Genomic DNA, 26,082 nt, shown 5'->3' on the forward strand with positions numbered 1-26,082 from the left:
GGATTGCACAGTATGCTGTTCAAGAACTCCAGGGACGGCCTGTTACCTCTGCATAAAACTTACATTCCTCAGTGGATTTCTCAAGGCTTGCCCCTCGACTCTATTTAATGTACTAATACCACCTAATGCTCTAGCTGTTTAAAGCAGACAGACCACCTTTAAATGTTGACTCTTAATTGGAATAATGTTTTATGATACTCTGTAAAGCTTTTTTGTGCTTCAACTATACATGATTCATTTAACAAATTATAACCCACTCGGAGAACTTAAAAAAATTTAACATGCCATGTATGGGGAGACACATTTCCCAGTTCATGGATTCATAACCATTAAGGAAATTTCTATAGAAGCGTGATCTTATTTAACCTTTCCATGGCCTTGCGTTTCGTAGGAAGGAAAAGAGATAGCTACAGTGATTGCATTGCGTTCAATAAAAGATTTCAACTTGGCGCAAGAGACCTGCCAGTTGGCAATCAGAGATGTTGGAGGCCTTAAAGTTTTGATAAATTTACTGGATACTGATGAATTCAGATATAAGGTGAGTGGCTTACCTCACGTGGGTGATGAGCCTTGTTCATACCTCTTTGTGCTTCTCTTTTTACTGATACGTCTCTGCTACCTCTGCCTAGTTCTTTTCTTTGCCTGCTCATCTCACTGATAGCTTGTTCCTTTTGTTCGCTGCTCTTCTCTTCTTGGCTGTGCTTTATCTTCTGGTTCATTTCCAGAACCTTTTCTATGTGCTTCTTAAATGATGAATGTTTGTCTGCATAATTGAAGGAAAATAAGGAGGCTATGTGTAACACCTGGGAACAGAAGGCATTTCCTTTAAAAACTTCATGAGGGAAGGATTTGAGGTAGACTTGGAATTTTTAAAACTCTAGGACTGGTTATGTATTAAGCACTTATTTTCACCTCTAACTCCTATTTTCTCATTTAGATTGGTTCATTAGAAATCCTAAAGGAAATCAGTCATAATCCTCAAATCAGACGTAATATTGTTGACCTTGGGGGCTTACCAATTATGGTTAATATACTTGATTCTCCACGTAAGAGACTGAAATGCCTGGCAGCTGAGACAATCGCAAATGTTGCCAAGTTTAGAAGAGCCCGACGGGCAGTGAGACACCATGGAGGCATTACCAAACTGGTGAGTACCTCTGCCATTGTCATCAGCACACCACCTGCCACCAAGATGTCACCTCTCTGCTGTCCTTCCTGGCCACTCCTGGATGTTAAATAACCATAGGTGTGTTCCAGGAACCTTCTTTGGTATAACGTCCTCAAAAACTGTTTTTGTGTATTCACATTAGCAACTGGCCAGAAAACAGGTCTGATCTTATTTTTCAAAGATATATACATCTAAATAAGAGATGTAATTTACACCTACCACATTGGTAGGGAGATGTTTATGTGTGTGTGTAATGTCGGGAAGTGTAGTCCATGCTCTCTGCTCTGGTGAGCTCACCATGAGGACTGCCTCCCAAGGAGACTGTCAGAGCAACAGACATTTATTCATCTCATTGTTACTTATGATAGTGACAACTGAAAACTATGTTTACCATATGAGATCAGTAAAATAATATGAAGTGTATCTCGAGGAAACATGCATCATCAGCTATCAGTATATAATATTATATAAAATTATGACAGGATCAAAACCTGATTGACACATATGACTCCAATTTTCAAAGACTTACCTAACAAGTATATAACAAGTTTTCTGTAAAAACATGTGAAATAAATACACAAAATTGTACGCAGGTGTTTCCTCTGAAATAACTACCAATTTTTCTTCATATTTTTCCATATTTGCCAATTTATTGTGTATTATTTTTATAATTTAAAAAATGATTATATCAATAACTGTCACTGAAAGAAATAAGTGAACATTCTGTTCAACACTCATGTCAAGAAAACGTAGGGCATTAAGGAAATGCATTTTCATCCACCTTCCAAAGGATCTTGTGTTCCTCCTATAGCATTTACATACTGGACAGTCTCCACTTCTATAGTTTGAGCTCCTTGAGATAAGAGATGTGTCTTACTTATCTTACTGTCATCTACAGCACTTAGCCCAGTACCCTACACATATGAAAGGTTAATAAATATACATTGAATCAATATGCATTTAATAGGAATGCATACACAGTGAAATGTGTTTAGAAATTTACTGAGAGATTCTGTGTACGGATCTTCCTTGATTTACAATGGAGTTATATGTCCAGATAAACCCATTGTAAGTTGAAAATACCGTAAGTTGAAATGCATTTAAGTTGAAATGCATTTAATACAGCTAACATACTGAATATCACAGATTAGCCTTGCCTACCTTAAACATGCTCAAAATACTTAGCCTCTAGTTGGGCAAAATTATCTAACACAAAGCCTATTTTATAATAAAGCATTGATATCTCTTGTAATTTACTGAATCTGTACAGAAAGTGAAAACACAATGGCTACAGATTGGGAACAAAATGGTTGTAACCATATCAGTTGCTTACCCTTGTGATGTTGTGGCTGACAGAGCTGAGGCTTGCTGCCACTGCCCAGCATCACAAGAATGTAACATACATATTACTAGCTCAGATAAAATTCCAAATAGGATTTCTACTGAATGCATATCACTTTCACACCATAGTAAAGTTGAAAAATAAGTTGAACCATCATAAATTGGGGACCGTCTGATGTCACTTGTAATCTGTAGATCACAATAGAGTGTAATTATTTGCTTCAAAAATAAGATAGATTTATGGCTGCATAGATGGATAAATAGATGGTTAGCTATGAGATAAAACAAATGTGATAATGTTAATTATAGAATCTAGGGAATGTATACATTTTTTGCTGTATAATCACTGTACAACTCTTTCAGCCATTGTGTATGTTTGAAAATTTTTCATAATAAAATGTTGGGGAAAGGTAATTATTAGTATGATTATCAGTGTTCTGCTTAAGTAATGAAGTAATACATTAGGCTGATGTGGCTGTCTACTGGAATTATGAATAATGTATAGAATAAATGAATAATGTAACTTAAAACTATAAATTTTAGTAAATTTCTTTTATGAGAGTCTTATATATCACATTCGGGGACTTAGAATTTGGTACCTGAATTGCAATTACTTAGTCAAGATAATGCTACACATTTTAATATAATCTTACATGATAGCTAAGTTAGGAATGGGAAAGAAGAGTAATAGATCAACCATTAATAGACTTGTAATTACTAGGTTGAGAACACATCTGAGAAAGATCAGGATTGGTAATCCATTTTTGGTTTGCTAACAATATGAGGGTAGATGACATACAGATAAGAGTCCCTCACTAAAATGGGAAGAGAGGGAGATCACTCAGTACAGAGATGGAACAGTGGGCTTGTCATGACATCAGAGCAAGGGAATGGAGGTTAAAAGAAGAGCAGGCAGGAGGCCATTGACCACAGTGGGGTTTGGGCACTTAGATGGAGATAGATCTCGAAAGAGGCACACCTGGTAGAAACCTGGGCAGAAGTTAAGAATTCTGAGCAAGCAGAAAGAATGCATCCATGCAGGGAAGGATTGTAAGAACCCGGGCTGCAGATATAGTATACAAATCTTGTTAATATAAATGTAACAGCCATATTAATATTAATACAATCTTGGTGAGATTAAATTTCTTGTAGGAAGGAAATGTAAAGGCTCCCAGATCTGGAGGAAGATATATTTTGAAGGGTTCTGTTTCTTTGCTTTCACTGACTATTTCTGTGTAGTATGAAAATTAATTCGTAGAAGTATTCTTATTTTTGATAGAAGTTAGCTTGGTAGCAGCCCTGTAACTGTTGTGGGAAATGTTGTTTTATTTTAAAGATTCCCACATACATTGTATTTATCTGTTTTTGTAGGTCGCTTTACTGGACTGTGTACAGAGTTCAGCAGAACCAGCTCAATCAAGTCTGTATAATGCCAGAGATGTGGAAGTAGCTCGCTGTGTGGCACTGGCATTATGGAGCTGTAGTAAGAGTTATGCAAATAAAGAAGCCATTCATAAAGCCGGTGGCATTCCTTTGTTGGCTCACTTACTGAAGACTTCTCATGAAAACATGCTAATTCCAGTGGTGGGGACATTGCAAGAATGTGCATCAGAGGTACTCAAGCCAGCTCTGCTTCCCTTGTTTTCATTTGCATTAACTTTTTTTTAGTTGAATAATAATTTTTAAGATTATTGTGACTGCTAAGGATTTTTTTTTGAGAAGTCAGCAGTTCTTTAGAGAAGATGAAACTAATAGAACATTAATTAAATGGTTACCTGTGTGATGTATTTTTTAAAATGTTGACTAAATTCTCTTATACAGTTGTGTTAATCTCGGACTTTAGTGTTTTTTAAGAAAGTTTGTTTGGCATACTTATTAGTAAATGTAAATAGATATTTATATTCATGCATTACACATGTAAATATTTAAATTTAAGGGATCCCTGGATGGCTCAGTGGTTTAGCACCTGCCTTTGGCCCAGGGTGTGATCCTGGAATCCTGGGATCAAGTCCCATGTGAGGCTCCCTGCATGGAGCCTATTTTTCCTTCTGCCAGTGTCTCTGACTCTCTTTCTCTGTGTCTCTCATGAATAAATAAATAAAATCTTTAAAAAAATATTTAAATTTGTATTCTTAGGAAAAGTACCGAGCTGCAATCAAAGCAGAAAGGATAATTGAAAATCTAGTCAAGAACCTAAATAGTGAGAATGAACAACTACAGGAACAGTGTGCCATGGCCATCTACCAGGTATGGTGGACTCCCCAGCAAAGTTGTGGTGTTCTTCATATAGTTAAGGTGGCATTTCTAAATATGAAATTTCATTCTCTGGGGCTATGACTCAGGAATCTGCATTTTTAGCAAGAATCCCCAGGGATTTTTCTGCACACACAGGTCTGCATCACTGTGCTAATGATAGATGCCTGTGTATGTGAGAGAGAGAAGCCTGCTCCAACATATCTTGATTATGTACATTTCTAGAAGGTACTTATATATCTTTGTCTCCTAAAACAAGTTACTTAGTGTAAAATAGCTAAATATATGCATGGTGCCTTTATATTGCTTTTCAAGTACCCTGTTCAAACATACTGATCTTGGGAAATTTATCTTCTGCCAAGACAGATGGATGATGAATGAGTGTATGCTTGTGTATGTGTGTGTATTCCTGTTGTATCTTTTTATTATTTTAATCTTCATTAGCTTTTTGTGAGTTATGCATTTCATAGTACATCAGAAAAGGGAAGAAAAGGTAGCCTTGACAAATTAGTAGATGGCTGCTTACTGGCCATTCCAGCTTCTACCTATCAGAGAAATCAGAGCTGATTTCCTAGAGGAATACATTTTAAAATGTGCACAGTGACAGTATGCCAAAATGACAGAGTTAGAGAAAGGGGTTCATGTCAGTAGAGAATTGTATTAGTTTGCAAGGGCTGCCATAACAAAATACCATACACTGGGTGTCTTAAATAACAGAAATTTATTTCCTTATAGTTCTGGAGGTTACAAGTTTGAGATCAAGGTGTTGATAGTATTGCTTCCTTCTGGAGACTCTCTCCTTGGCTTGTAGATGGTCATCTTCATGTTCACATGTCTCCACATGTTCCTTCCTCTGTGTCCTAATATTTTCTTCTAAGGATACCAATCATATTGGGTTAGAGCCCACTTCAGTGACCTTTTTTAACCTTAATTACCTCTTTAAAGATTTTATCTTCAAATATGGTTACATTCTGAGGTACAGGGGTTAGGACTTTGACATATATCAGTTTTAAGGAAACACAACTCATAACAAGGATATATATAGCCTTGACTGGCATACATGCCTCATATGAGTAATTATGAAGGATTGGTTAGAAATAGTGATTAAGTTTTTAGAAGTTGCAATGTAAAAAACTGAAAATCATAAATAGAAGATAAAATGGCAGGTGCCTTGTGTGCATTTACTGTGAGGATTTCTTCTAGTGGCCCTCACAGATGATGCATGACATGCATCTGTATCATGTGGCCTCACAACCAACTGTATGCCTAGGATGATAACATATATATGCACCAAATTTAGCATCTTTTTTCTCTCAAACCTGGGAATCATGATAAGCTGGGAACATCTATGCAGTACATATTTACTTCAAAAGATGACACGAACATGGATAAACATAATACTTATCTCAAAGGATAAGTATTACACAAACTTCTGGACAAATATATCTGAATATAATGCCATTTGCTGTTGATATAACTAACTGTTCAGAGCATAGGAACTCTATTAGGGAAATGCTCATCTCTTAGATTTGGGGGCAGAAGCATTGAAGATCAGGCTAAAGCTTTATCACTCAGCTATCTTTTCTATACTTTCCCGAGACTGGGGATTGCATGACTGCAGAAATTCTCTGTCCATGCATGTGGTATTCTAGATTTCTTACCAACCTCTCTTTCTGTCTTCATGGAAGCCCACACTACCTCAGAACAGCTTGGAAGAATTTCCAAGCATGTAGAAAGTTCTAGACATTGCCAAAATCCTGTAAGGGAAGAGAGACACTGTCAGATAACTGCCAATATAAAGGAGAATTATATTTTACTTGGAGGCCCCTTCAGAAAATGATACTCTCTGAAAAGAAGTTTTGTAGCCACCAGAATGTCAGCCTCTTTAGCAATCACTGGAAGCTTGATATGCCGTCATCACTGACAGCCTCTGATTTGACTTTTTGTGTAGTGTGCTGAAGATAAGGAAACCCGTGACCTGGTTAGACTGCATGGAGGACTTAAACCCCTGGCCCGTCTGCTCAATAACACTGACAATAAAGAACGGTTGGCTGCTGTCACTGGGGCAATATGGAAATGTTCCATCAGCAAAGAGAATGCGACCAAGTAAGAGAAGCCTTTCAATATTCTATAATAAAAACATGGCCATTGAGGAATAGCTGTATTCTTAACTCACTGAAACTACATTGTGTATAGTGAGTCCTTCAACTAACATCTTCTCTTATTAATATGTAAATTTTTAAAAAGATTTTATTTATTAGAGAGAGAGAGAGAGAGAGAGCATGAGTAAGGTGAGGGAAAGAGGAAGAGGGAGAAGTAGACTCTCCACTGAGTGGGGAGTCCAACATGGGGTTTGATCCCAGGATGCTAAGATTATGACCTGAGGCAAAGGCTGGCACTTAACCAACTGAGCTATCCAGGTGCCCCAATATATAAATGTTTCTAAATAAAAGTATGGATGCCTAAAATTTATGGCCATTAAACTACATTCCCATAATGTTATTTTAATAAAGAATCGGTCCTAATATAACTCCTATAGTTTTTATACATGTACCTTCTAGACCAATTTTGCAGAATCAAGGTATTTTTAGAAATGAAAGACTTCTACTTCCCATCCCACCACCTGGCAATGGTTTTCTGTGCCTCACTAAAGGACTTGCTGACATAGTCTGTGTGTTGAGTTCTTTTTTTGGGGGGCAGCTGTTTAAATTATAAGTATCTCTGATTTCTTGTAGAGAAAGGGTTGATGTGATGGTGAGGGGTTGAATTTCCCACTGAATCTTTAGAGATGGAAGTGGTTCCATTCTTTTTCCTTTTTTAAAGATAATTGAGTCAGCTGGATGCCAGTTAACCAGTTAAAGAGTAGTCATTTTCAAATTATTTCATTGAATTTTAAAATACTTGTAAACTGATTTATTTTAATCTTCAAATTTATCTCTTCATATACTTTTAGAGTTCTTATGCCCTATGATGGATATTCTGAGGCAACCCTTCTTTGTATCAATGTGATGATTTTTTTTTAAGATTATATATTTACCTGAGAGAGAGAGAGAGAGAGAGAGAAAGTATGCATGTGTGGGGAGAGGGTGAGAGGGAGAGAGAGAATCTCAAGCAGACTCCCCACTGAGCATGGAGCCCAACTTGGGGGCATGATCTCTGAGTGTTGAGATCATGACCTGCACTGAAATCGAGAGTCAGATGCTCAATCAGCTGAGCCACCCAAGTGCCCCTCAGTGTGATGATTTAACAAGAAATTCACATCTTACTTAACAGAAGATAGATTTATTTTTGCTTTGTTCATGTAAAATAGTCTCTGTGACATGGGAAAAACACTTGTAGAATAGTAGAACTGCTGACACTGTCATTTGGAAGAAGTTGTAGTTGTCTTAGAGACTGTATAGTATAGTGATTAAAGGTGCAGATGGCTAGATATGGATGCCAGCATCGCTGTGTACCAAGCTTCAAATGAGCTTTCTGAGAATGGGGATTGTGGTCGTACTTGCATCATAGGGTTTTTGTAAGGACTGAGTGAGCATATGGTTGGCATTTGGCAATTTTGTGCTATTAATATTATCAGCTGATTTTATACCAAAAGTAATATCGTTCCTCTCTTTCCCTCGCCCTATCTCTTTTTCTTGTGATGAACTTAGGTTTCGAGAATACAAAGCCATTGAAACTTTGGTGGGACTTTTAACTGACCAGCCTGAAGAAGTACTTGTGAATGTGGTTGGTGCATTGGGAGAATGTTGTCAGGAATATGAAAACCGTGTCCTTGTCCGGAAATGTGGTGGCCTTCAACCACTCGTAAACCTCCTTGTTGGAATAAACCAAACTCTTCTTGTCAATGTCACAAAAGCAGTTGGTGCTTGTGCAGTAGAACCTGAAAGTATGATGTAAGTAGCTTCACAACTGAAAGATTTTATTTGAGAGTGTTAGGGGAAATGCTCAGGTCATAATAGAATAGTGTCATCACTTAGAATTGGCGTGCATAAATGGTGAAAAAGTAAAATGGATTTACTTATAAATAACCACAAGATTATCAGTCATGAGTTACAGAGCCACATTGTTCCTTTGGATGAGCTGGAGGGCTGAGGCTGGGCATATTGGGAGGACTTAACATTCCCAGTAATTAATATCCCACCTGGAAACCTTCATATAATCAACAAAATTTTTCTCTGCTTCCTAAGGAAGAATTATCCATCTATCTAACTGAGACCCTAGGTAGTTCTAGGTAGCATTCTCACAATATCCTTGTTTCTCAATTCAATTCAGCAAACATATTTTAAGCACCTAACAAGTTAGCTGTGAACTAACAAGGGAAAGAGACAAAGAATTTTAAGCTGTGATCTTGTTCCTTAAGCAAATTTTTGTCTAATTAGGAAGAAAAGACTTAAATGTTGTACAACGTAAGAACAATAGCAAGATTATATAGAGATTATATATACATACATAAATATATATTTAAAAATATAAACATTTGTGTATAAATTAAATGTAAATGTATTTACATGAAATATGATTGTGTGTGTGTGTGTGTGTGTGTGTGTGTGTGTGTGTGTGTGTGTGCAGAAAGGCAAGAATCCATATGGGCCAAATATTGTATGAGGGTTATCCGGAGAACCAGAACCAACAGGATGAGAAAGGTGGGAGGAGTAGGGGGGATAGATTTAAGGAATTGGTTCAGGTGATTGCGGAGGCTTGGCAAGACCCAAGGCTGCAGGCTGGAGACTCAGGAAAGAGCGGCATTTTGAGGTCAAAAGCAGTTTGCTGGCAGAATTCCTTCTTGCTCAGAGGAAGTCAGCCTTTTTTTCTACTAAGGCCTTCTGATTGGATGAGGCCCACTAAGTCATGGAGGATTATCTGCTATACTCAAAGTCCACCAATTTAAGTATCAATCTCATCCCAGAAAACACCTTCACAGAAATATGCAAAACAATGTTTGAGCAGGGGCGCCTGGGTGGCGCAGTTAGTTGATCACTTGACTCTTGATCTCAGCTCAGGTCATGATCTCAGGGTTGTGAGATCAAGTCCCACATCAGGCTCTATGTTGAGTATGGGTCCTGCTTGAGATTCTCCCTCTTGCTCTGGTCCCCCTGCTGGCATGTATGCTCCCTCTCTCTCTCTCTCTCTCTCTCTCTCTCAAAAAAATTTTTTTTGATCAAGTATCTGGGCATCCCTTAACCCAGCTAAGTTGACACATCAACATTAACCATCACATATCCACCCCTTGTCAACTTGGTACCCACTCATGCATCTCCTTAAACCATACTTAATCTCCATAGAAAGATAATAACAAGGCCATATTCCTGCCTACCACTATACAACTATCCAGTGTACCACTGAAAATGCACTTAGCCCTTTTCTTAGAAGAGGAAGCAAAGTTCTTGGATGATGTTTATTCTTTTCCTTGATATTCTATAAATACACTGATGTAAAGTTCATCATACTTAAAAACTATGATAGAAAGTTAATGTCTCATTTACATGATAAGAGGATAAGAGGGAAGAAAAGAAACACACACACACACACACACATAATCCATAACAAAATAAGGAGTATTTGTGACAATCACAGTACTTATTCTGTAACCGGCCATGTGGTCATAGCTTGTATTTACAACTACCTTCTTTCATGACCCATTCCATATTCCCTTTGCTTTCAGCAAGCACTTTAGCTGGTTGTGGTTCTTTACCTGGTGGGGTAACCCAAACCTTCATTCCTGAAGGTCTGGGCCATTAGTATTCCTGCCTAGAGTGGGTTGTTACAGTTTTCCATCTACCTTAATCACAGGGCATGGTAATACTTAAGAGATGCCCTGAGGGATCTCCTGTTTTCCAGATATAGTCTTCTTTACCTCCATTGTGGAGTAGCAGTCCCTTGATAATTGGGATCAGTCACCCCAGCCAACATAGTAACTCCCTCCATTGCTTATTGATATAGAGGCACGGGGAGGCCAGAGTGCCTGGGAGGCAGGTTTAACTTTCAATTCAGTGTAACCACTGTTGTGTCTCCTAGTGGAAGCATTCCTCCCTGTGGGACAAAGACCTCCAAACCAGCAAAGTATAAGGTCACAGGAACAGGAAGCAAAAAATTTGCTAGTGGATCAGTCACTAGGGGTAATAGTGAGTCATTTCCATTCCCTGATTCCTAGACCCATGAATCCTGGCTATGTATGAAAGAACACCAAGTTATTTGGCAATTGGTTAGCTCTATTGGCCTATCCTATATAATCCCAGAGATCTGACAACCTTCCTTCATTTCATCTTTTTCTGTCCACTTCAGTCCAGGAGAGCAGTGTTTATTAAGATGGTTGATTGGATCCATGAGTCACACCTATAATCTTTTAATCATATGACTCTCCTATGTATCTCCCATATCATTTCATTCTGATTCACTCCTTCATTCAGCTCTTCAGTATGTATGACCAGGCACCCAGGGCTGCTGTGTAAGGATATATCCTGCACAACTCTAGGGAGCACCATTCCCGTGGACGTATACAGAGCATCATACTTTGGGGCCATACATAAAACCCTGTGGAAATGTATTATTTCCTATCTATTTTACCATTTGGTACCAGAAGCTTTTACCCTATGCCAGTCGTCTCTGGTAGTGCCCTCTTCCTTCTCACTTTCCTGGCTTTTGTGATTCATTTGTGTTCATGAAGGTCCTCTTCCTTCATGGGAAGCCTGCAATTCTAAGACAGCCCTGAAACACTGTTAATGTGAGTCTCATCTCACTGCATATCTGGAATAAAAGTACTAAAGCCTCTATAATTCTTTTTGGATTTGGCTTCTGGAACCTTAGGCTCAGGGATTTCAGGCACCAAGGAACACTAGCTGTACTCATGATAACTTCAAGGAAAGAAGGGCTTATAAAACAGTTTTCTATTGTATTTCTCTTTCGGAAAAACACATGGTGTTCAGTAGCACATGATAAACACTTGTCAGTATTGGGTTTATGTATTTCTTTTGATCTTTGGCTCTTGCTTACTTTTTGTCTCTCACATCTGCCAATGACACCAGCTGCCTCTGAACTTGTTTTGAATGTATCCTCCTGCTCTCTGCCTTTAGTTGAGGTTCTGGCATCTGTTACCTGGACAATTGAAGCAGGTCCTATTTGGTCTCATCTCACATCTCTCCCCTTCCACACCTCCCTGCATGGCACTGAAATTTATTCTTCCAAACTGTAGGTCTGATAGGGTTGTTTTCTTGGCCTAAAGAACTATCAATGCCCTCTCAAGCTTTGAAAACCCAACCTAAGTTCCTTACCCTGGTATTCAAAGCATTTGCCTCCTGGCCCCTTTCTACCTCTCAAGCTTCATCTTGAAAGTAGAGTGTATAATGTATATATGTATATAGTAACCATCAATTTTTCCCTATAGTGAAGAGTCTGTTTCTTGGTTTGTCTCTCTCTGTATTTTTTCCTTTATTATTTGTTTCGTTTCTTAAATTCTACATGAGTGAGAATATGATATTTGTCTTTCTCTAATTTCACTTAGCATTATATGCTTTAGCTCCATCCATGTCATTGCAAATGGTAAAAATTGTATTCTTTTTATGGCTAAATAATATTCCATTGTGTGTATCGGGGTGTGTGTGTGTGTGTGTACACTTGGGCTTCTTCCAGTAGTTTGGCTATTGTAAATGCAATAAACATAAAGGTTCATGTATCACTTTGAATTAGTGTTTCTGTATTTTAGAAGTAAATACTCAGTAGTGTGATTCCAGGATCATAGGGTTAGCTCTATTTTTAACTTTTTGAGGAACCTCCATACTGCAGAGTTGCACCAGTTTGCATTCGCACCAACACTGCAAGAGGGTTCCTGTCTCCACATCCTTGCCAGCACCTGTTGTTTCACATGTTACTGATTTTAGCCATTCTGACAGGTGTGAGGTGATATCTCATTGTGGTTTTGATTTGTATTTCCTTGATGCCAAGTGATGTTGAGCATGTTTTCATGTGTTTGTTGGCCATCTGTATGTCTTCTTTGAAGAAATGTCTGTTCATGTCTTCTGCCTATTTTTAAATTGGGTTATTATTTTTTTTGGCTGTTGAGTTGTATAAGTTCTTTATATATTTTGAATACTAACCTTTTATTGTGGATCTGTCATTTGCAAATATCTTCTCCCATTAGGGTGGTTGCCTTTTAGTTTTGTTGATTGGTTCCTTTGCTATGCAAAAGCTTTTTATTTTTATTAAGTCCCAATAGTTTATTTTTGCTTTTGTTCTCCTTGCCTCAGGAGACATACTTAGAAAGATTTTGCTATGGCCGGTGTCAGAAATTACTGCCTGCACACTCTTCAAGGATTTTTAAAAATATTTTATTTATTTATTCATGAGAGATACACACACAGAGAGAGAGGGAGAGGCAGAGACACAGGCAGAGGGAGAAGCAGGCTCCATGCCAGAAGCCCGATGTGGGATTCAATCACAGGACTCTGAGATCACACCCTGAGCCAAAGGCAGACTGCTCAACCGCTGAGCCACCCAGACGTCCCTCTTAAAGGATTTTTATGGTTTCAGGTCTCACATTTAGGTCTTTCATCCATTTTGAGCTTACTTTTATGTATAGTATAAGAAAGTGGTCCAGTATCATTCTTTTGCATGTAACTGTCCAGTTTTCCCAACACCATTTGTTGAAAAGACTGTCTTTTCCCATTGCATATTCTTTCCTCTTTTGTCAAAAACTAATTGACCACATAAGTATGGATTTATTTCTGGGTTTTCTGTTCTGCTCCAAGAATAAATAACAAATATATTGAATTCCATTCATATAGGTTAGAATTCATTATTGCAAAGCCCCTCCTTCTATTCTGTATCTCTGATTTAATGATTTCCACATAAGTCATTACCAGGTTATCTAGTTGACCTGTAAAAATTACTTTTAAATGTCATCATTACATTACTTTTACAACAGGCCTTCAAACTCTTTTTAATATAACTATATTAGGCAAATTGTTATATTGATTTTTCAGTTGAACCCATTCAAGGAAAAGCCAGAGAAAACAGCTACATTTTTTTTAATTAAGATTTATTTATTTGACAGAGAGAACACAAGCAGAGGGAACAACAGGCAGAGGAAGAGGGAGAAGGAAGCTCCCTGCTGAGAGGGAGCCCAATGCAGGACTCAATCTAAGGCTTAACCGACTGAGCCACTTGGGGACCCCATATAGTTTTCTTATTCTGAATCTTAACATAGGTTTTGAAGCAACAAAATGTAATGAAAGAACAACTCAGTAATAAACAGCAAGCCTCAAGGACTTTCTGACTGAGTTGAGGAGACAGACAAGTAATTTTACTATGTTAGAGTAGATAATGAAATGGCTATAAACAAACATTATTTGTAAATATACAGTACTAGTTTGAATAGCTTTATGCAACATTTGACTTCTGGTTAATATGAAAACTACAAAAAAAGAGAAGTAGGAAAAAGGTATGTCCTCTCAAACAAGGAAATGCCACAGTTCCAAATCTTAAATGTAAAACACACCTGAAAAATGTAGGTAAATTACTGACCTGTGTGTAATATGTTGACAGCTAACACATGCTGCTTCATATCTCGAGATTTCCCCCCAAATAAGTGTCATGGTCATGAAATGTATAGCCAACCTTTTTTTTTCTTCATAACAGAGACTAGGGGAGTAAATAGGCCTTGGAAGAAGTGAGGAATTTCCCATCAGAGACCTAGTTTTGCACGTAAAACACCAGAAGTGGAGCCTAACGAAAAGTCATATGTACATGTTATTTTATATTGTCTACAGCAGTCTTCTAGCCCAAGCAGACTGTTGGAGACCCCTTGGAGTGAAAAGAATACTAGAGACTATGACTGCTGGATTGCAACACAATGAAGCTATAAATTTTTAGAGATTTGGAGTAAGCCAGATTGACTGTTTGAATGCTCAAAACTGAATGAAAGAGATGTGTTCACAAGGCAAAGAGAATAGCAGATTTTTGTAGGATTTTGAGGTAATTCCATCATAAAAAGAAACAGATAGATTCAGACAAAAAATTTCCCTACAATCACAAGGCTATTAAGACAGTATACTCCCTCATAATAAAGGAGCCAAAAGAAATTACATAAAATTTTACAAAAAGACTTTATAAGACAACTTAAGTTGTTATGACAAACTAGTTGTCAGAGCTCAGAAGAGAAATAAAAAAATTATTGAACTTAAAGTCTGAATAGATGCAAAAGAAGTGTGATAGACACAACCAAAAACACCATCAGGCAAGTGGTATATAGGAAATGTAAAATGAAATGAAGAATATATTAATATTACAATAGGGAAATTGGTAAATATGGAACCCAAGGAGACCCAACTTAAACATAATGGATATTCCTTAAGAAGAGGCTAGAACCAGTGGAATATGATCTTAATTAAAGATAACAATAGAAAAAAATTTTATGTGATTCTGTAGACCAAAAGACCCAACAAGACCTTAGTAATATTGATACAGAATAGCCTACAGTAATGCATCCTGATAAATCTACTTGTATCTCAAAAGTAAAGGAAAAAACAAATATATCTAGGCAAAAGAACAAACCATGAGGACAAAATGCCTTCATATTCCTCCACAACTTCTTTTAAGGTCAAAAAACATTAATTAAAGGATCAAATCCCACAGATTAACATTGTGAGGTAGAAAAAAAATATTACCCAAGAATTTCACATCCAGCCCAGTTGTTCTTCAAGTGTGAAGGTAGTAGCACATTCTCAATCATGCAAGGATTCGGTAAACATAGTACTAGATCTTCTTGAAAAAAATTGCCAATTACAGAAAGTCAATCAAGAAATTAAAGTATTTTAAAACAGCGAACTAGGGATCCCTGGGTGGCTCAGCGGTTTAGTGCCTGCCTTTGGCCCAGGGCACGATCCTGGAGTCCTGGGATTGAGTCCCATGTCAGGCTTCCGGCATGGAGCCTGCTTCTGCCTTCTCCTGTGTCTGCCTCTCTGTCTCTTTCTATGTCTATCATGAATAAATAAATACAACAGCAAAATATGGCTAAAATGTATCAGTAGAGACCATTGAGTTTCTTTAAATATTAAACTAAGGAAATAATGGAGGAGTTATCATTGGAGGAATCATACTATTTTATAGATACTAATGATAATAATTTAACAATACAACTATCTGATAAAAATAAAACAAATACAAGATAAGTGAGTTATCCTCTTTCACATAAATGAATCAGTAGATACTGTATACAACCTTCTCTTATCTGTTTATCATCTATGCATTCATTTTCTCTGTCTATCCATCCTGTTTAGCTTTAGGCATAAAGAAATGTCCAGAATCATTTACATTAATTATCAATGATCATTATTTCTGAAAGACAGGATTTGGGATCACTTCTTATTTTCTTCTTTATATGTTTCTATATAGTCTATATGATAAATACATATCATTACAAAATTAAAGTTCTTGTTTAATACCTTTCACAATCCCCTTTTATTCTGGGGCGCCTGGGTGGCTCAGTCAGTTAAGCATCTGATTCTTGGTTTCCGTTCCGGTGATGATCGCAGGGTCCTGAGATGGAGCCCTGCATCAGCTTCCCGCAGTCAGCATGCAGTCTGCTTGAGATTCTCTCTCTCCCTCTGCCTCTCCCCCCTCAAATAAATAAATAAATAAATCTTTTAAAAAACCGTAGATTCTGGAACCATTGCTTGGATGCCAGTCTTATCACTTACCAACTATGTTTCCTTTGGCAAATTATTAAACTACTTGATGTCTTGGTTACAACATATATAAAATGGGAATGGTAAGGATACCTATCTCATTGGATTGTTGTGATGACTGTGTTAATTAATATGTGTAAAGTACTTATGTAATAAGTACTGGGTAAATGTTCATGTAGCAGTGGGTTCGATTAATAACAATTTAAAATGATAATACGTAAATAGAAAATTAAAGTCAGACTGTCTAGTATCTGTACTCATCTACAGATGAATTCCTTGTTTCTATGTTACTTTTGCATCAAATTAATCATGCTATTTAATTTGCTTTAAGTTGAGAACAAGTGGCCCCTAAATGGGGAATAACTCACTTTAAACTCTCACCTGCAATTAGAAGCTTGGAGGCTGTGGCATTGATATGTAAATAGGCAATTACAATTCAGGCCTTTGCATCATGCTAATACATTTACTTTTTGTTTGAAAGTTGACTGAAAGTTACAAGGTTTTAAGTATAACATGAGACAGAGGATCATGTTAAGGGATCATTGTAGGCCAGAGGTGAAGGTGGCTTAAACTAAGCCAGTGGAATATAATATAATAAAAAATAAAGAAATTGACAGATTAAAGAGATATAAAGGGGAAGAATGAATAAAACCCGGTAAATGATTAAACATGAGTTCTAAAGAAGAAGGAGTAGTGATGGATAATATTTAGGATTCTTTTTTTTAATTGAATAAATTTGATGTGTCACATTATGTGAGTGTAAGATGTACAGTATGTTGCTTTGATATCATATGCATATTTAGGTTTCTGACTTTGGCAACTAGATAGATAATGGTACCACCACTTACTGACATGGGGGATATAGGTACAGTACTAGTGAAGGAAGAAGGAACTTGACTAGGGGAGGAATGAAATCAACTTGTTCATCATTATAGTACCTAACACAGTCCAAGGCTCAGGGTAGACACCCAACAAACATTTCTTATGGAATGGATGGTGAATTCGGTTACAGTTGGGTGGACACTGAGGTTCCCATGGCATGTTCATGTGCTGATGGCGACCAGTTATTGGATTTAGTCGTGTCTAAAGCTCAGGATAGAGATGCAGGTTAGACATAGTGTCATAATATTTGGTAACTGAAGTCATAGCTATACATGAGAGATTGTGAGGATGAAAGCAGAATGAACAGGATCCTACTTGAACCTGATCTTTCAGGGAGAAGCAATGTACAGGAAGTACCTATAAAGAAACAGAAGAATCAGCAAGAGTTGTGAGGGAAATTAAATGAGTTATTGAAAAAAAAGAAAGAAAGAAAGGAAAGAGAACATTTAAAAGAGCAAAAGAGTTCAAAACTGTCACATTCTCTGAGAAGGCCTCATAAGATAAAGACAAAATTGTCCTTCCTTGTGCAACAAGGGGTTGATGGATCCTTTTGTACTCTTAAATACGGTTTTCCCACAAATGTTTTTATAAACGCACTAAGGTGGTTTCAGAAAACAGTGTTTTGAACTTGGTAAGAATCCAAACAGCATTGCTCTTGGCATCATATTTCAGGCATGGCTGTTCTTGCTAGATTTGTAGGATTTATTGCATCTTTGAGCTTTCAGGTAAATGGTAAGGAAATGACAAACAAATATCTCTCCCGCATGTGAGTCTGATATAATTCATTATTTTAATGACTAGCAGTTTTATGTTTTAGTGATTTGTCTGTGGCTGTGGCTGTGGCTAAGGCTTAGGTCACATAGCAGGATAAACATATACTCATAGCACAGTTTTATGAACTTTGTGCAATAGAATGCATAAGCAGTTCTCCCTTTTAAATAAGAATCAGAAACATCTTAATAATAACAATTTGGCTACTGAATCAAAAATGATTTTTGAGAAACCAATGATTTCATAAAACTCTATTGGCTTTTTTCAGTACTTCAGATGACTGCTTTTAGAAACTCAATATGAATTATTTCATATTAATTATGCCCTTGCCCAGGAGCTAAAATGGAACAGCATTCTGACATACAAAGTTCGTGAAAAAGTAGATTTTTTGTGCTGAATTTTCTCTTCTTGTTGACTTAATATCTACTTGAAATGTACAAAATTCATCTGGAAGTAATCTGGCTTTCAGGTATATGAAATCACACCAACATTGCAAAAAAACACTTGCAGTTTGCGAAATGTAATTTTCTATTAAAAGACTGTAAAAATCCAAAATAAAAAGCATAGAAGCTTAAAACTTAATAAATATCCATGATTTATTTTCTACGTCAGGATCTTAACTTTTTAAAAACATTTTTTAAACTTTTTTTTAAGACTTATTTATTATTCATAGAGACAGAGAGAGAGAGAGAGAGAGAGAGAGAGAGGCAGAGACATAGGCAGAGGGAGAAACAGGCTCCACACAGGGAGCCCAACGAGGGATTTGATCCCGGGACTCCAAGATCACGTCCTGGGCCAAAGGCAGGCGCTAAACCACTGAGCCATCCAGGGATCACCTAACTTTTATAGTAGCACCAGACTTATGGAAAAGTTGCAAAAATAGAGAGATTTCCCATATACCCTTTATCCAGCTTCCCTTAACATCCTCCATAACCACAGTGAAATTATAGGACTCTTTGTTGAAGTGTAGATTTTTCACTTTGAAGAGTAAAGTTTCCTTAATGTGGATTTTGTGCATTTTTGTTCAGGTCATTCCTAAGTATTTCATCTTCTTTGTTGATGTTATATATGGTTTTTTTCCTGCCATTATGTCCCTCAATTAATTGTCTCTATGAACACTATTAAATTTTATATATTAATTCTATATGGAGCTATCTTACAGAATGCTCTCATTATTTGAGTTCATTTTATTATTAACTGTCTAAGCACAGTGGTTGACACACTGTAGCCCATGGTCCAAACCCTTTCTTTATAAATAAAGTTTTATTGGAACACAGTCACACTCATTTATTTATTACTGTCTTTGGCTGCTTTTTGGCTACAATGGCAGGGTTGAATAGTTGCAACAGAGACTGAATGACCCACAAAACTAAAATACTATCTACCTGTTTACAGAAAAATTTGCCGACTTCTGCCCTAGGGTATTCCAGAGAAAATTTTATCTCTTCTTTAGAAGTTCTTTAAATTGATTTCTCTTGTCTGATTTCATTAACTAATTTCCTAGCATAATACTGGATAGTTGTATAGTTAGTGGTCTTCTTTGCCTTTTTTCCTGATTTTAGTGGAAGTGCCTCTAGTATTTTTATAGCAAGTAAAATAACATCTTGAGAACTAAATTATATATTTTATCATCTTAAAATTCAAATTAAATTAAAAATCAATTTCTATTTTAAAGTGTTGTTTTTAATCAGAAAAGTATTTAATTTTTGTCAGAGTGTTCGAACATTTATGGAAATAATCATTATGATTTTTCCCTTTTATGTGCTCATATGGCCTTAAGCGGGTTTCTAAACACTGAACCAACCTTGCATTCCAGAAATTGTTTCATTTGGTTATAATGTACTGTTTTCTTAGTGTAGTATCTGCTTTTGTTTCCTAATATTTTATTTTCTTTTTAATGAAATGAGTGACGGTCATTGGCTTGTTTCTTTTTTTTTTTTTTTCTTTTCTGTCAAGTCTAGGTATCAATGTTGTACCTGCTTCACAAAAGGAATTAAGTCTTCTTTCATTTCTTTACTCTGGAATGATTTATTGATCAATGAGACCACCTAGACTTTAAAGGTTCAATAGAAGTCTACTGTGCAATCAAATGGCCCTACTATGTGTGTGTGTTATTAGTTCCTTATTAGCTTTCTCTAGTTCTTCTATAGAATCTCTTTATCCTCCCTACTCTAATGGTCATTTATGGCAATCTGCATCTCCTTGTAAAATGTTCAATTTCATTGTATGACAGAATTTATTTGAGTAAGTGGTCTACAAAGTCATATCTTATGATTTTTAAATTTTGTCTTTTTAATGGTATATATATATATTTGTGTGTGTATATATATATATATATATATATATATTTGGTGTATATATATTTTTTGGTATATGTGAGCTTTCATCTAGTATTTTCCTGATCAAATTATCTGGTTATTCTATTTTGATTTTTTTAAATTGTTTAATTCTAAAAAAAACCCAGGGTGCCTGGGTGGCTCAGTTTTAAGCATCTGGTCATGATCTGGGGAAGGTCATGATCTGGGGTTCTGGAATCAATCCCCACATCAGGCTCTTTGCTTAGCAGCGAGTCTGCTTTTCCCTCTCCCTCTGCCTCTGTGATCTCTCACTCTTTCTCTCACAAATTATTTTTTTTTATCTTTATTAATTCCTTGTTGCTTTCTTTTGGTGTATTTTGTAACTTTTTTTCTAATATTTTGAGCTAGGAAGTTATTTAGTTTCATTACTGTTTAAATAATAAAAGTAATTTGTGCATGAATTTTCCTCTGACATGATTTAAATATCTCTTGTATAGTTGATACGTAGTGATTTCATTATCATCATTTTTTGGAAATCCTTTTATATCAGTTTTTATTTTCCTTTTAGCCCAGGAATTGTTTAATAGATTTTTTTTGTTATTCTACAAGGAAGAACTTTTTAATTTTTTGTTTTGTTAGCTATTTCTCAATATAAAGGCATCACCCACTTTTTGAAAGTTAACATTATGCCACATCATGTTTTTGAAAGATCTACATTAGTACCTGTTCTCACTAACCAAAAGAAATCTGAAGATTTTTGCTTTTTTTAAAGATTTTATTTATTTATTAATGAGAGACAGACGGAGAGAGAGAGAGAGAGAGAGACAGAGACAGAGAGAGACAGAGAGAGAGAGAGAGAGAGAGAGAGAGAGAGAGAGAGAGGGAGAGACACTGGCAGAGGGAGGAGCAGGCTCCACGCAGGGAGCCCGATGTGGGACTCAATCCCGGGACTCCAGGATCATGCCCTGGGCCAAAGGCAGGCACCAAACTGCTGAGCCACCCAGGGATCCCAAGATTTTTGCTTTTATGGAAAAAAGGCAAAAAGCAAAAATAGCATTCAGCATTCATTTCTCAGTGAGCCCTTACAGAGGTAGTGTGCATTCCAAGCAGTGAGAGTGGCAGTGTCAAGCTCCTTTCCTGGGTACTGCTCTCAGCATCAAGCCACCATAGCTTTGAACTATGTCTTGTGAGCATCTGTGTTTTATCTCAATATTGTGCATCCATTAGCAAGATGTGTCCTAAGATGTGTCCTTGCTCTATTCCCTTTTGGCTAATGAAAAGTTTCATAGGAACACTTTAATTTTGGGTAGCAGGAGAAGCTTGTACTATGTTTTGGTCTGGGCTAATTTTTCAATTTCTACTTTTTATGGAAGTTAGTGATTTTTTACAAGCTTATACAAAGTAAATTTTTGCACAGCATCTTGGGATGAAAATGTATTCTATGTCAACAGAATGTAGAGTTTGATGTATATTATGTTACTTAGCTTTTATCTCTACTTAGCGTTGTTTGTACACTTAAGCTGTGTTATACTAAAAATAGTATAATAAAGCCTTTTATCAGTAGTGTGCTTCTATCTGTATCTTCTTACATCTTATATAGTTTTTACTTCTTAAAGGCAAGTTCTATATAGTTTGGCACATAAATGTTTTTAATAGTCGTTAATTTTGGCTTTTAATATTACAAGGGCTATTCTCTGCTTTGTTTAATGAATTTGGGCTTGATTTCTACTTTGTCTGATATCAGAATCTTTACTCCTGCTTTCTTATTTTTTGCATTTTCTTGGGATATCTTGGCCTACCCTTTATTTTTAGCCTTTTTTGAATAATTTTCTTTTAAGTATTCCCTTTTAAAATAGTATATAGATGGGTCTTGCTTTGCAAGCCAAATTAAGAATATTTGCTCTTCTTCTCTTTTTTTCAGTGAGAGAGAGTGGGGTGTGAGACAGAGTGAGAGGGAGAATCTTTAGCAGACTCTATGCCCAGTGGGGGCCTGACTCACAACTCTGAGATCATGATCTGAGCCAAAATCAAGTTTTGGACACTTAACCACCTGAGCCACCCCAGGCACCCAGGATACTTGTTCTTTTAATGAATTGAATGCAGTCACACTTGTTGATATGACTGATACATTTGGTCTCAACAATGTAATAATATTTCATAATCATATTTTATTATATTTGCTGCTGCTTTTCAAAAAGATTTGTAGGGATCCCTGGGTGGCGCAGCGGTTTGGCACCTGCCTTTGGCCCAGGGCGCGATCCTGGAGATCCGGGATCGAATCCCACTTCGGGCTCCCGGTGCATGGAGCCTGCTTCTCCCTCTGCCTATGTCTCTGCCTCTCTCTCTCTCTGACTATCATAAATGAATAAAAAATTAAAAAAAAAAAAGATTTGTAGTCTTTGCTAGTTTTTGTTGTTACTTAGAAAGCTTTGCATTCTTGTTTTATTCTAGTCATTGTCCTGTACCTGTACATTTTTCTACTGCCCTCTTTTTCCTTTCTGTTATGTCATATTTTGCTGCTTAGTTCCTCAGTTTTTACTGGTTATCTTTTAACTCCTATTTATTCTCTATATAATAGTAAGTGTATTCTGTTTTTTCTTTCCCTCTTTCTTTTCCTTCCCTTTACCTTTTTTTTTTTTTAAAGTAGGCTCATGACCCTGAGATCAAGATCTGAGCTTAATTCAAGAGTCAGATGATTAACTGGCTAAGCCACACAGGTGCCCCTTTACCTCCCATTTTTTAGTGCATTATTTCTACTTTGTCAAAACATATAATATTTGAACATTATTGTGTTCTTGTTTAGTCATATATATGTGTACATACACACGTGTACACACACTAATCAGTTTTTGCTGAAGTTTTTATCATATTTTAATTGTTTGGAATTCATCCTGTAGTAAAATCTTCATAAAGGATTCATGGGTGCAGAATTCCATAAGGTTTCAAATGTTTTACTTTTTTCTAATTTTTAGAGATATGATTGACAGTTTTAAAATTGTGTATATTTAAGGTATACAACGTTGTGTTTGATATAATGTACCTTGTGTAATAATTCCACAATCAAGCTAATTAGTGTATTACCTCACACAGTTATTCATTTATTTGGGTGTATGATAAGAACACTCAAGATATCAGTATACATTATTATTAGTCTAGTTACTGTTCTGTACCCTAGATCTCTGGAACTTAGGTACTTTAAAACTGAAACATTGTACATTTGACCCATTTCCTCCACCTAGCCCTGGTGACCACCATTACATTCTGTTTCTCTAAGTTCAACTTTGTAAAAAAGTTTTTTAGTTCCAGTATAGTTGACCTAGAGTGTTATATTAGTTTCAGGTGTACAATATAGTGATTCAACACTTCTATACATTATTCAATGCTCATCACATAAGTGTACTCTTTAATCCACATTACCTATTTTACCCATCCCCCCTTCCACTTCCTCTCTGGTAACCATCTATTATTCCCTATGGGTAAGAGTCTGTTTCTTGGTTTGTCTCTCTTTTTTTACCCTTTGTTCATTTGTTTCTGAAATTCCACATATGAGTGAAATCATATGGTATTTTTATTTCTCTTATTTTGCTTAGCATTATTCCCTTTAACTCCATCCATGTTGTTGCAAATGGCAAGATTTCATTCTTTTTATGTCTGAATAGTATTCCATTGTACATATATACCACATCTCTTCCATTTATCTATCAATGGACATCCAAGTTCAACTTTTTTAGATTCCACATATAAGTGATATCATGCAATATTTGTCTTTCTGTGTCAGGCTTATTTCACTTAGCATAATGTCTTCCAAATCCATCCATATCACAAATAGCAGTATTTCTTTTTTAAGGCCAAATAACATTCCATTATTTATATATATACTCACAATTTCTACTCATCTACTGATGGACACCTAGGTTGTTTCCATATCCTGACTATTATGAATAATGCTGTAATGAATGTGAGAGTGCAAGTATCTCTTTGAGATACTGAATTTCCTTCCTTTGCATATATACCCAAAAGTTGGATTGCTGGATCATACAATAGTTTATTTTTCATTTTGGGGGGAACCTTTATATTGTTTTCCATAATTACTGTACCAACTTACATTCCCACCAACATCGTGCAAGGGTTGTCTTTTCTCCACATCCTTGCAAACATTTTTTATCTCCTGTCTTTTGGGGAATAGATTTTTTAAGGAGTGAGGCAATAGTTCATTATAGCTTTGATATGCATTTTCCTGATGATTAGTGATGTTGAGCTGGTTTTATATACCTGTTGTCCATTTGTAGGTCTTTTCTGAAGAAATGTCTGTTCCTTTGCCCATTTTTTAAATAAAGGTGTTTGTTTGATTGCTACTGACTTATATGAACTCCTTATATATTTTGATTTTTAACTCCTCAGTTTATGGTTCACAAATATTTTCTCCTATTCCATAGATTGCCTCTTTGTGTAACTATTTCCTTTGCTGTGCAGACACACATGTGAATACCCACTGAAGCTATTTTCCTATGAATACTCAGAGGACAGCCTTGCTAGATATAAAATCTTTTATTCCCACTTTATTCACTGAAGTAAAAAAAAAATGCACCATTTTTTACTTGCTTCATAGCTTTTTTTTTTTTCTTGGAAGTCTGATTCTAGTCTAATTCTTTTATCTTTGTAAGTCATTTGATCTTTTTTTCTGGAGGCCTTGAGATTTTGAGGGAAGAGGGGTCTTTAGAAAACAATATTTTTATAGGTTTATCTCATAGTTGATTGCTAACTATTTGGTTAAACTGAAATAGAATTAATACAGGAAAGGCAGAAGGATAAATGCCTTTCCTTTCTTCGAAAAAAAGTCAAATTTCAGATATCTGAATTGTTAGGAGCCCTAGCAAACTCCAGTAGTGACAGTAAGGGCTATTTTGGGGATTTATTATGAACTCATGGGTTTTCATGATTTACTTCAGTCTCTACTGTTCTTTTATATGAAATGCCTGGCATACAGAATTCAAAACCTGCTAAAATCCTAATGTCCTAATAATGAATTATTTTTCATTACTTCAAAATAACCTTAAAATCTAAAGGTCGACTTTCAAATATAAGTGCTTACCCATAAGAGTTAAATTTCATTTTCTTTAGAAGATAAGAAAAGAGTGTTTCTATTAATATTCAGTAAATACCCAAGACTTTCAGAAATTTTAAGGAGCAATCTACCTAAATAATGTACTAATTTCCTGTAATTTATTCTATAAAATATTTTCCTTCCACACATTGTAAAATAAACATTTGCTGAACTGATTGTTACATGGTATAGTGTTATGTGATCATGTAATGAAAGACTCTTTTTATAAAACATGTACACAAGGATAGAATTAAAACTTACCATGGAATCTGTAACTCTAAATTTCCTGTCTTCTGTGGTTTAAACATAATTATGTTGCATTTACATAGTTTTTTCTTATTTTTACATTGGGTTTATTTGTTCTTTTTAAAAGAGGGGAAAAAGTAAAGCTACGCTTGTTTGTATACAAAAGAGATTTAATCTCTTTGTGGCTGCCCAAATATTTCTTTTACCACAGAACCAGTCTTTTGACCTTTTAGGGTTTATGCAAGACGTAAAATAGAGTATGTTTTATATATTTGTATCACTAAGAACATTTTTCCTGCTTTTCACGTTTTCTTTTTTGTTGTTTCTCATCTACATACTTTT

General features: G+C 36.0%; 1 protein-coding gene and 1 long non-coding RNA gene across 4 annotated transcripts in view; one reads left to right on the forward strand and one right to left on the reverse strand.

Annotated features, from left to right (window-relative positions):
* The window catches only part of LOC140629543 (outer dynein arm-docking complex subunit 2-like), a 75,732-nt gene that overhangs the window by 27,273 nt on the left and 22,377 nt on the right, over positions 1-26,082 (forward strand). For 2 of the 3 annotated variants that reach the window (XM_072819058.1, XM_072819060.1), the window contains exons 4-9: positions 392-538; positions 938-1,147; positions 3,881-4,123; positions 4,646-4,756; positions 6,714-6,868; positions 8,413-8,655. In XM_072819058.1, coding sequence (XP_072675159.1) covers positions 392-538; positions 938-1,147; positions 3,881-4,123; positions 4,646-4,756; positions 6,714-6,868; positions 8,413-8,655 — 1,109 coding nt within the window. Of the gene's footprint in view, positions 1-391; positions 539-937; positions 1,148-3,880; positions 4,124-4,645; positions 4,757-6,713; positions 6,869-8,412; positions 8,656-20,054; positions 20,291-26,082 lie in introns of those variants that run through there. The other variant, XM_072819059.1, reaches the window with a different exon arrangement.
* LOC140629544 (uncharacterized) lies at positions 5,467-6,970 on the reverse strand. The gene is made up of 2 exons (XR_012027401.1): positions 6,428-6,970; positions 5,467-5,635 (listed from the first exon to the last, which is right to left on the reverse strand). It is a non-coding gene; the product is annotated as an uncharacterized lncRNA (long non-coding RNA).

The sequence above is a fragment of the Canis lupus genome, assembly GCF_048164855.1.
Source record: "Canis lupus baileyi chromosome 16 unlocalized genomic scaffold, mCanLup2.hap1 SUPER_16_unloc_10, whole genome shotgun sequence".
Taxonomy (NCBI): domain Eukaryota; kingdom Metazoa; phylum Chordata; class Mammalia; order Carnivora; family Canidae; genus Canis; species Canis lupus.